Below are 12,669 nucleotides of genomic sequence, written 5' to 3' on the forward strand. Positions count from 1 at the left end.
CAATGAGGGCAATGGAAGTCGAGACAATTCTGCTCCACAGAGTCAGTAGTTCGGTGCCGGAATCCCGCAGAGGTTACTGAAATCAGAAGTGGTACAACACACCCAACTCCTTAGTGACAGGCAGGTTTTGGTTCTTTTGTTTTCATAACCAGAACGATGTATTTTGTTCTGTAGGCTTCCCAGATTGATTAAACAAACTCTGTTCTGCTTTGCCTAGTAATCTATTCCAGCAGCCGTTTATTGCTTCATATACAGAAAGCCACAGAGATTATCGCTTAATTAACATGGTTTATAACATTTCTAATGCGTCATATTAAAAAGTTATGAAAATTAAGTACTATGCATGCTTTGTAGTTCATTCTGAAACCTCTCAGAAGTTTTATAAAAGGTTATTTTGCATTAACAAGGTTTATAACAGTGCTCATGCATCATACTTTTTATAATTTCTTTATTACATACAACACAGTAGGGATTTTTAAGAAGCTAGAGATATCAGACACATTAAGAGCTAATGCTGTCATTCAAAAATCCATTTTAAATAAGTTAGTCTGTGTCCACTGAATAATAAGAACATCTAAAACAATGTGGATTTTATGTTGTAAGATGTCCTGAATGTAAAATAAATAAAACTAATCAGCCTAATAGCTGAAATGCTGAGCAGTAGTAAACTATGATTTGAAACACAACACCTAAGAGGCAGCACGTCACTGAGAACCTGAAGAAACCCAGTGTGTTCGTAGGACAAACTCGTACTACAACACTCTCAGGAATACTCCCAGGTTGCAGCAGATACACCTAGTAAGGTGAACTTCCAGCAACATACAGGCTATGTTATTAGTTTAGCCACAATGTCAAGCCAAGACTCATTTGACAGAACTCATTCATCAGCTGTGATTCTTAAAGTCGGTGTGACCCAGACAGATCCACAATCATCACAGTTCTTCCTCTTGCATTTCTGTGAGGGGGTGCAGAAATAAGGATGCTGGCTTAGGGGCTCCAAAGAGTGATTTGGGGGTTCTGCTGCTGCTTTGCCTTTTGGCTTTAGAGCAGCATACAGATACCCCTGCGTATTTCTGACTGGACCAAAAATTCAAGTAGATCTCAAAGACTAACAAGGAGATTTCTACCTGTGGTGCCTGGATCCAAGCCATTGGCCACATAAACTCTAACTTCCTTGCATTTCACCATTTGTCCGCTTGCTACTCGTTTGTTTTGTTTTGTTCTCCATAACCTACTAACTTCTTATTTGATCACTTCCAGCTTTACAGGAAACACTGCTGGAAAAATGATGGGGCAAGACCTCTAACATTGACGCAAATGCAAAGGACACAATAACGTGGAAAATCATGGTTATGTGCTACCCAGTACTGCTGATACGGGAAGTCTGTCTGCTGCCACCTAAAACATTGGCCATGCAGTTTAAATGGTGCGAGAGGAGGTTGTACAGTCTTGAGTGTAACAAAAAGGCAGTCAAAGACAAGGTGAAATAAACATTGGAAAGAGGAACATGGAAAAGCAGGGCGTGGAACAGTAGAATTCAAATGAAGGTTGAGGCTGGAAGCAGAAGTATGACAGAAAACACAGAAAAACAAGGAAATAGGGAAGAGCTGAATTGCTGGAAAGTGTGAATGTACAGAAGAGAAGGAATGCCTCTCACCATGTACCTGTCGGAGCATACTCCTAAACTCACTGTAGTCAAACCAAGGGGAGTTAGAAGGAAGCTATCATGTACATGGCTCAAGCAACACAGACTGGCCCTGACTGAAGTAAAAGAGGAAATTCTCACATAAGCAACCTTGCCAGCAGTGCTGTGGAGCAACAGCCTCCAGCAGGGAAACTACAAAGCTCTTTGCAATGGGCCAGTGAAAAACAACCCTGTTTTACTCCGTGTTTGTAAGTGCACATCTGGGTAACCAATGCTGTTTCCCATTAGGGGCTGACAAGGGTAGCCACAGCCACAGAGTGGATTCCTTACATGGCCACTACATCATTACTTTACTACGTGTGTTAGGATTGCACCAAAAGGTCCCAGCCAGAACTAGAAAATCAGTATGGAAAAGCTTGCACTTCCACATATATTCTGAAAGCAGATTAGCAAAAAACCCATGTCTTTTACTCATTTCTTACAAACTAAGATGACAGTACCAAGATCGGTTTCCAGCTTTTTTCCCCACACAACAGAGACACACACACACACTCAAACAGGAATCTTATTTCTTACTTCCAAAACATGGTACTCACAAGGCAGATTACAACAGCTCTTAAAGAGTTCATAGTTAAGAGCACATAGCAACTAAGAACAGGAAATGCAGAATAAGGAAGCTCAATCAAATAGGGAGATTTCTTTCAGCCCTACTGCAATTTAGTATGGACACAAAACCTAAAAATCCAATTTCAGTATGTATTCCATGAGGAACCGGCTCAGTTCTAACTTAAAAAGAAGCCTGAAATACCAAGAGAGACAGAAATGAACGCAAAACACAAGCATGATGATACAAAGGGACTGAAACTCCCTATTCATTTTAAATAAAGGAGAAGGCCTTCTCTCTCTCAAAGTACTACAATACATGGACTCAGGCTTGCAGTTACTGAAAGTGTCATTGCAATTTTTCCTCCCAGACAGGTCAGCGATTTACACTTCCTGTTCAAATTTCAATTCAAGTGCAACAATTAATTTTTACTACTTCCATTTTCTCCACTAAGAAGGGTAATGCTATTCTTTCTTGCCTTTGAAGGTATGCGTATTTTTATAGTCACAGCTATAATGGTTTCTGCGCCTCATGCCAGAGTTGGTTACATTCTGGATGAAAGAATGTGGTAAAGCTACTCTCAGGCTTGTTAAAAGGAATATATGCATTTAAAAAAAAAAAAACAACCCACTACGTTATAAATGAATTCCAGAACAACGTGTTGTTCTCCGGGCTCAGAGTCCTGTCCTGCAAGTGGTTCAAAGTGATGATGATCTTGAACCTTACTGAAGTACAACTCTTCAGCTGTGAAGGCCTGCACTGTGCACAGCTATTGCAATGTGTTTTACTCTTCCTGAATACGTATGCACATCACAATGCAATAGCAACTTGAATTACAGTTTTTAATCAGTTAATTTTATATGAGCTGAAAAGAAGCATCTTTCAACTCAATGATTAATAGTTAAACTCCAAAGCAGGAAGCAAAAGTTTTCAAATAACCTACCTCTGACAATGCTTAATTTGTGAGGTGAGAGAGGTGGCTTGGGAACGGCATCTTTCTTTTTTTTGGTTGCAACTCCTGTGACACTTCTGTTCTTGAGAACATCTGTTCCCCAAATCATAACCGCTAGATTTTTTGTATACTTTGAATCTCCTTGTGTTACTTGCAGCTGGTGCCATTTCTCCTCATCTACCCAAATTCCACTGCCAAGATGGACCTAGAAGGTAGTAATAATAACAACTTATCTACGGAATGTAGCACACAACAGTATCCAAGTGCTGTAGGAACATTAATATTAGGTACTATAATAACAGTAATTAGGGCTGAACAAATCCATTTTGCCTAAGTCTGAAACTTCTCCAACTTTGTGGGTCAGGGAGTTCAAGTCAACCTCTTACATAAGTTCTTACATAGTTCCTCTTCCTTTTTGTTCTCAATTCTTCTTACTCTCTACTTTTTTTGCCCCCACATAGCCTATCACCTGAAAGACTACATTCAGGAACAGAGATAGAAGAAGGAAACAGTAAACACATCCAGTATTATAAAGGTATGCACAGCATATAAACCAAGCAGTTGCACCAGCCTAATTCAGGAGTAAGATGAAACGTTGTCTTCAGCATGAAAGCTTCCCTTTGGCTGAAACAGACTTTACCAAAAACCTATTTCGGAGGCAGTAGAGAGAGAAATACTTCCTAAGTCATATCCTGTACCTCTTGACAACATTCAGCCTGATTGTTTAAAGTAACTAGAAGGGGAGAAGGGATTTTGAGAGTTACAATGTAAGCCAAGAGAGTTTGGAAGTTTTGTAAACTTCCAATTCTATCATGAAGTTTGCCTATCAGGTACAATCCATCTATCCCGATGAATACTGTTTTGTGGTAAGGCAATAACCCGCTGCTGCAACATCATAAGCTTTCCATTATGTAGACAATGGGGAGCAGAGATATTTCATTGTAGTAGTACAGCAGGATAATACGGGTACTGGGAAATGCAGTGTGAAGCCATTGTAGTCTCCAAAATGAAGCTGCTCAAGTCTAGTTGTGCGTATTAGTCTTGCTCAGCATTTACTATGCTGAGTTGACTCCCACGGAGCTACTCTGTATCTACCCCAAGCTTCCCAGTGCTCCAGACTTAAGGTGAACACATGAGGATAATCTAAGTACCATCCTTAGGCTGGCACTAGGTATGTTTGAGCTGATAGTCCTGATAACCAGGACACTGTCAAGAAACGGCAAGGAAAGTAACTCCACTACTCATGAGCACGAGCCTGACACGAGTGCAGCCAGGATGCAAACACTGGCCCTGTGTAGAACCACAGAGAATACTTTGTACCTCGTACATCTACACTCCTAATTCCTGGAGTACAGTGCAGCCACCTGAACTGCCTCTGCACGCAGAAAGCTTTGTTCCCCTGCTGATGAACTAACTTCATTCGCTCTTGCTCATCATCTATGACAAGCTAATGTGTGACCTAGCTATTCTAGTTACTGACAAGAGTTCACTGCACTGGAAAGGACGAAGATATAATTACTTTCAGACAATTCTGTAAAAGTGCAAAATATCAAAAATATGTGTCAATTGGATTGTTATATCCAAAGTTTAGGTTCCATAAAACCTGATCAAATGGAGGTTCCTTCTGTAACACTAACACTTTAATAAAAACTTACTGCCTCCTCACAATTAAAAAAAAAATCCTGTGAACAAAATTCTATGGCAAAACTGTATTAGGAGACTCTGTTTGCCTTAACTGTTTTGCTCTTAGTCTTTCATGTTTTTACTCCTTTTATGTAGCATTACATAAGCTGTGCCTTCTACCCATACAGATCTGAACAGTATCACATAAGTCTCATTAAATGCAAGGAAAATTGGACAAAGCTACTGTAAAATTTTATACACCTGTAATTTTACTGCCTTTATTCAATCAAAACCCATTTTTCCTCTAAATGGAAACCTGCTTTAATCATTAATGAGGGCTATAACCCGAAGAATTTTTTTATTCCAACAGCATCCTTCAAAAGCAACTAGTTGTTTAAAAACTTAAATAGAAAAATATGAATGGTTTGGCTACCAGCTACCTTATAAAAAACAAATGAAAAGTCTAACTTCCTCAAAGTATAAAAGCATAAAGCAAGCTGCCTCTCCTGCAGAATTTTCTGTACTAAAGGGATTCTAAAAAGCTTTTCACAAGTCCACTTGGTATGTAGGCTCTGTAATGGACGGGAATGGAACCAGTGATATGCACAACATGAACACTCTTTTTTTCCTTCCTTCTCTGTTGTCGAGCCTCTTCATAATTGCTTTAAAAAAAATTCACTCTTTTGGTGCTCTCTGCATATTTTGTGAGACAACTTGAATCAGAGTGAGCAGTCTGTGCTCATAAAACAGTCATGTTACAGTTATAATTCAATTCAGTTATTTCTGATTTGATCTTGGAAAATTCATCTGTAAAAATGAGTGTAAGTTACTTAGAAAATAACTAAGAACAGGAATGTTGTGACATGCCAAATTTTGGATGTCTGTAATACATTAGCTTTAGAGACTGCTGTATTTGATCAAAAATCTGATTCCCCTCTGCCAAAATTAAGGTTTGTCTTTGCTAAAGATTGTTTAGTCTCTTAAGCTACTACATCATTCATTAGCTTTAAGTTATTTAAACGAAAACAACAAGTTACAGCAAATATTTTTAATATTTATGTTTCAGACAGATCATCTCTCCTTTGAACATGCTTCATTTATTAAAAAAAGTTATTACTGGTATGAAACAGCTATGGTAACAGCAACTACGTGACAGACAGCCACAGCCACAGAAATCTTACGTCTCCCTTTTTCTATTTCTAGTACTGTTACAGCAAGGAATTTAATCTGTCCATGTCTCAGTTTACCTCTCTGTAAAACAGGCTCGGTACTGTTTCCTATTACTCCCAAAGCTACGGGAAGCTTACTGTACTCCACATTCAGAAGCCATTTCCTTCTTGCTGGAAGAGCTGCCCCATGGGCCAGACCCTTGGCTTGATGAAATCAATGGGAACTTTACCCCCAATTTCAGCAACTGCAGGACCAACCTTCAAGCACAACCCAACAGAAAGAACAGCAAATTCAAAGCAATGATCACTGCCACAACTGTGCGAACATGCACAATATATCTAAAAAGTATCTCAGAAGATGAACTCTTTTACTCTTTTTTATTTCCTTTTTTTTTTTTTTTCCCCTTTCTTCTATTCTTTTCTTTTCTTTAAATGAATGCCATAGGCTCTTTTTCGGTAACTCTGTTCTCCCTCTGGACGGGAGAGATTTATCTGTTTTGAAAGAATCCTACTAAGATCAAATCCGTTGCCACAAAGGGCAAGATTTCTAAAAAAAGTATTTCAACTACTCTGGTGGTGCATGTCAATAAAGAAGTAATAAAAAAAGGCATAAATAAGGAAAATTAAAAAACCCACCACCCTCCAACACTCTAAATACATTATTGGTTCACATTTCTGGCATCTGAGCTGGCTCAAGCCCCAATAAATAGGCAAACTTAAAGAAAGACCAAAATTACAAAAAGAAAGTTAAAAAGATATTAATATCTGTAAAGACAGACAAAACTTCAGCAACAGAAGTGCCAAGAAGCTGGCAGATGAAATAAAGGTGCAGGAAAAGCTGCATACATATACTAAAGGACGTGCCCTATGCCACAGACCTGAAGCAGAAAGAAAGGAGGTAAACCAAACTCTCACAGTAATATATGCCATGTTTTCATTGCACAAATATACACAAAATATACAAGCACATGACATATGTTAAATATATTAGGCAAGAAAAGCTATCCAAACCAAATATCTGTCAAACTGCCACGATTATACTATTTTTCACATATATTTTGTCCTCAACAATTATGTCGAATTCAGCTTCAAGAATGACAGACACTCGTGCAGTCAATCTCGTAACACAGATCTGAAAATGTAATATTTCATGCTATTCCATCAGTAATTCCACTGTGCGCCAAAGCAGAAATGGACATCTCCTCCTAAAAGGTTCCCAGATTATAGTACTGAATGCATACGTATCCTAAGAAACAGGATCTGCACAGGCGATTCTGAAGGACGTATAGTTTTGTAAAAGAAATATAATGTTCATTTAATGACAATGGCAACAGCTATAAAAGCAGGCCATGGCAGATGAGCGGACAATGTGTTAAACATGCTGAAGCCTGAAAAACTATCAGTCAGGTTCTGGCAAACTGTAGCTAGATGGTATTTCACCAACTTTATAAAAGTATCTGGAAAGTAACACTACATCAGCTCAATTCAGTGGCAACGCTGCTACCAGATTCAAGGGAGCCCATTTTCATTCCAGGGTTCGTATTATCATAATACTGGACTCCAACTCAACCAAAAGATGAAGGCTTCTCTGCAATATGACTACAGCACATTAAAAACACTAAAGACCTTTCAGGGAAAAGAATTTCTGTTAAATAGACTAATGTAATCTTATAACGTGGGATACTGACTTTGGCCTATATTCGGTGGATTTATGTATGTCACCAATTGAAGACTATGCCAATGTGCCTGTGCATGCATATTTAATAATCATATTCCTTGTGTTGCACAGCATTCAGTGCTCTCATCACTGAGGATAATTTTCTATGTTGTTCATATTTGTGTAATTTCATAATTTTCCTCAGCATAATAGCATACCTTTATGAAAACTGAGGAAGTTTGCATAAGCTGCTACCATGCAAAACCCCTGAGATCATGAAAATTCCACAAGAAAATCACTTGATGGTCATTTACAAATTATTCATGCTATATTTAATTTAAAATACCTTTCCATTCTCGAGAATATACTTGTCCATTACTGGAACAGGGGCAGGATAGTACGTTGATGTATTTGCTTCCTCACTGAAGGTCTTCTGTACCTCAGGTTCAGGCTCAATTGATTCTGGTTTTACTTTTTCAAGCTCAATGGCAGGTCCTAGACAGTTAAGAAAAGAGAGCTGTCTGCTATCCCAGAGAACATGAAATCAATCACTTCATCACCCATGGTTAGCATAAAATAACACATTAGTCATGTTCATTTTAAAGTTAGAAAGAGTCTAAACCAAAATCCTACTTCTGAACGTCAATAAACAAAAGCAGGATAAGTAACTCTGCTTTATAGACATTAAAAAGATTAATTTTAATTTAAATGTTTAATTTTATTCTTAAAGCATATGGTCAGTTACAGATATGGGTAAGACTGCTCCAATGCACACTACGGAAATTATGTTAAATGACACTGAAGTTATAAACCAAGAGCAACAATAGTAATTCTTTGAATAAGAATTACTATATAGTTGCATAGAAACCTGCATAACTTACTGTGATAATTACTTAAATTATCCACATAGAATTACAAATTTTATAGAAATTTGAAATATCTTTTGATATAACAGAGGTATATTAAAAATAGTGAGGATCTACAGAAATGCTATAAAGGAAACAGGCTTGGGCTACTTATGCTAAAGTATCATGCATAGAAAGTATCCAAGGTTAAAAAAACCCACATAAATTAGAATTTTGATTATCCAATCCATCCAACGCAGATTTTTATTTTTAATGTAATTAACAAAAATTAAGCACAGATTAAACAACAGAATACTACTAAGCATATGTTTGAGGCTTCAAAGGAGGGTAATTATTTTGTCAGTCATCAACTTTTCTTTTCCAGAACAAATTTATAAAGTGTTCCTAAAAAGACAGAAGAACAAAATAAAATAATTTTGTGAACTGGATGTCATTATTCCATTCATTGCAGCAGTTACACCAGAAGTCTAGGAACAGGCTACAGCCCCAAGCCTATCATTTCTTTTGATGTCTGTCTCTGGGCTCACGAGAAGCTCCAGCAGCCACTGAAGTTCCACGCCGGGACAGTGGGTTGTTAAAACAGCAAGGTTGCCAGCTTAGACCCTGGACACCACGGTAATCAGCCACTTCCAAGAACTATAAGGATAAACTCACCCACTTGTAAGAACTATATTGGTTGGAGCTGAAAGCACTGCAGCACTCTGTAGCCCAACCTTGACATCTTCAACAAACGACAATTCAATACTCAGGTCACCGTCACGGTTCAGCATCCCTCCTCAGTGTTTGTGCACACAGACCAAGCCCTGAATTGATCTAACTCTGCAAGTCAAGCTGGCACCAGAGCTCATGTCTTGAGTCACGTATCTTAAATAGTTCCTGTACCTGGAACAAGTAAAGTATTCATTCCTCCTCCTTTGCGCAGTTTGATTTACAGATTATTATACAGTGATATCAGCATTTCCTCCATTGTCAGCATTTGACATTTATCCCATGGGCTTATTCTACACCTACAAAGCTAGTTAAATGCTCTCAGCTGACTGCCACTTGACACTCGGCAACAACTACAAGTTGTCTGGGCAACTCAGACACCCCTATACTGCAGTGATACCAACAGAGTGTCTTAAGAGCCATATGCAATCCAAGCATGGCGCAAATAGAGACATCACAAACCCCATACCATTTGCATTACAATTTCATAGTAATCTTAATAAGCACCTCTATTATCGTGCACATACAATGGTACGGCCAAGACAAACTAAACTTTCTGAACTTGAGACTGATGGACTGATTCAGATTGGGGGAAGACCTGGACTGATTAAATCACCCAAAGTCTGCACACATCTCAGGGTGGGCACACCCGAACAAGCAGATGCAGTGATGTAATTGCCAGTGTGAACTTCAGAAGTGATCTTTTAGTTGTTACTTTAAGAGCACATTCTTCAACTCTATTTTGAGTTTTCTTACACTTTGAAAGTCACTTTGAGAAAGACACCTAAGTACAGCCACCTTCTTCCTAGAAGGAAAACTTTTATCTCACTTTAAACACTTTTACTAGTTGCTATTTAGAAGTCTCTCACTGTTTTGTTTATAGTCATGTATTGACACAGCTGGGATTTGGTTTCCAGAGTTTCCCAAGAAAAACAGCTAATTAAAGTCCACAATAATCATAGCTCTAACAGGTCAGAAAAACCTTTCCTGCAACTCATGCTTTGCTGCTTGCCTAGAAGTCACCAACAGAAAGCCTTTAAAACATTGTCTTTTACATTCTACTCATTTGTTTCTTCCCAAACACAAACCTGCCTCTTACTAGGTCGTCCTCACAGCTACTTTCACCAACTACTAAAGACTGCATATTCAACCCGTCATGTTCTGAATAAAACATGCAACCCAGATTAGCCTTACCGCTAACAGGAGGCATGTACCACACACCATACTCTAAAAGTTTCCTCTCTAAAATGCACCTAAAAATGGAGTTGAAGGCATAGATCCCAAGGCTAGTTTGCTTTCCTCTTAATTTCTCTTTAATTATCTTGTCTCAGACATGTACGAAATTTAAGTGGACCAGTAAATGTCTCTTATCAATATATTTAAAGGGGGTAAAACCCAAAAAGGTGTGTGTAGATACCACACACCATACTCTCAAAGTTTCCTCTCTCTGTAGCTCTCACACTCTACATCTCATTTTAAAGATGATGAATGGGCCATGCAAAAATATATGCCACTATCTAAAGGCTTAACAATGATAGCACTTATGTAATAAGGATCATAAAAAAAATAAAGACAATTCTTCAGAATGTAAAAAGGAAACAAATGTTTTATTGCAAAATCTTTCTCCTTCGGACTGTGAAGTTTCCGTAACATCTGTGAGGCCAGCAACTTCAAATGCAGGATGAAGAGGTAGAAGGCTTCCCTTCATCACCTCTTTTCCTAAAAAATGCATCTTAGGCTACACACTACTCAAAAATTAGTAAATAAGCCAAAATAAATTAACTGATAAAGCAGTCAATATAAATTTGTAACCAGCAAGCTGTTCTTCCACATGGTCTACCAGAATTTGAATGAAAATAACAGGAATCTGAGAAGGGGAAATATTATATATACTTCCTGTACTCATACTTGATAGAAACCTTGGACTTTTTTTTTTTTACATCAAAAACAAATCTAGAAAAGCTGAATTAACAGTAATTCCTTACATGTGGTAGGACAAAAATACCACTTTATTCTCCCTATCCTGGTGTCAGTCCCAAGACACTGTAAACTAGATCACTGAAATTAAACTGGGATTAAAAATAACTACTTGGGGGGCTTTGTATGTCTTGATGAATGAATTTGAATGAATGAAGGTGAATATCTTCTCTGACTTCAGAGCAACACTACTTCTAGCAATACAATATGAAAACGCAGTATTTATCCAGGACCAAACAATGTCCAAACATTATCCCTGATACAACTTCACTATTTCTGGCCACATACAACCGTAGTAAACTGCACACATTTTACCCTAGAGACAACTACTTTTTCCAAAGTTACTGAAATTCTTATCTTTTGCAATCCAAGGACTATTTAAAGTTAGGCCTACAGGGAAGAGCCAGTGATTTAGTTCTCTAAATCACCTTACTCTAACGATAAAACCAGGGCAAATTAGTATGTTTTCAGGTGCAAGAGGAGAAAGATAAACTGCAAAGGCCTATGATCGCAGGGCTTCCTGATCCCAAAGCAGGCAAGGGAAAAGAGGCTTGGCCGCCGCGCACATTCTTCTGGGAGCTCAGGCGAGGGATACTGTGACCTCTTCCACGACAGTCATCATGTTCCCCCACCGCTTTGGTCCCGAGAGCCCCGGCCAAATGCCTCCCTCCTCCAGGAAAGGATCTGTTGGGCAGTAGCATATCAAAATCATAAAGAAGCTTCAATACATCCCCATGGATCAGTACTGATTTCACTACTGTCATTTGCCACATCTGTTTTCAAGGCTCTTTGTTTTAAAAGAGCAATTCAGTGTCACCATGTGAAAGATTAAGAACCTCACTCTTCCCACAAGAGTGGCTCAAGTTTAGTAGCAGAGATGAAGGCCTAGGTCTAAAGCAGAATACATTGACTTCTAGCTTCTCACCGAAATCAACATATTGATGGGAAATTAGGAGACTGAATACTTGACTGAATGTTAGCTCAAAAGGCTGTTCTGTATTTGATCTGCAAGTTTAAAATGGCAACAGGCACGCATTTCCCACAGCTGCAATTCATCAGCACAAAACAGCTGTCATCTCATGCAAAGAAATCAGAAGGTGAAACAGAAATGCAATTAGTTTGCATTAAGTCCAGCCTGCTAGAAGTGCAGCGTAACATAAATTACGTGTAATTTGAAACTCTAGGTTTAAGAGATTGCTGCAACAACTGCAGATGAATTCAGGATGTAATCTATTTTCTGAACAGTTTTCAGAGATTATTCACGTACCCAAACATACCTCATTTATAAACTGGAAAAGTAAGGAAGCCTAAAGAAGTCTTTAGATATCTATTTCATGATTAAAAGTAGCACTTTTTCATACTGTCATCAGACTCTCTAATTTACAATTTGCTGAAGATGTCTCCCTTTCTAATCATTCATAAATTTTGTACTGATCTTTCTAGAACCTGGTTGTTTCTCTACTGCGAA

General features: G+C 38.3%; 1 protein-coding gene across 8 annotated transcripts in view; it reads right to left on the reverse strand.

Annotated features, from left to right (window-relative positions):
- The window catches only part of LOC129209288 (BEN domain-containing protein 5), a 952,643-nt gene that overhangs the window by 350,429 nt on the left and 589,545 nt on the right, over positions 1-12,669 (reverse strand). For 6 of the 8 annotated variants that reach the window (XM_054833496.1, XM_054833491.1, XM_054833495.1 and 3 more), the window contains 2 exons: positions 7,997-8,145; positions 3,193-3,406 (listed from right to left, as the gene is read on the reverse strand). The exons of the other annotated variants lie outside the window; for them this stretch is intronic. In XM_054833496.1, the coding sequence (XP_054689471.1) occupies positions 3,193-3,406; positions 7,997-8,145 (363 nt within the window). The remainder of the gene's footprint in view (positions 1-3,192; positions 3,407-7,996; positions 8,146-12,669) is intronic. 8 annotated transcript variants of the gene reach the window in all.

This window comes from Grus americana, chromosome 8 (genome assembly GCF_028858705.1).
Source record: "Grus americana isolate bGruAme1 chromosome 8, bGruAme1.mat, whole genome shotgun sequence".
Classification (NCBI taxonomy): Eukaryota; Metazoa; Chordata; class Aves; order Gruiformes; family Gruidae; genus Grus; species Grus americana.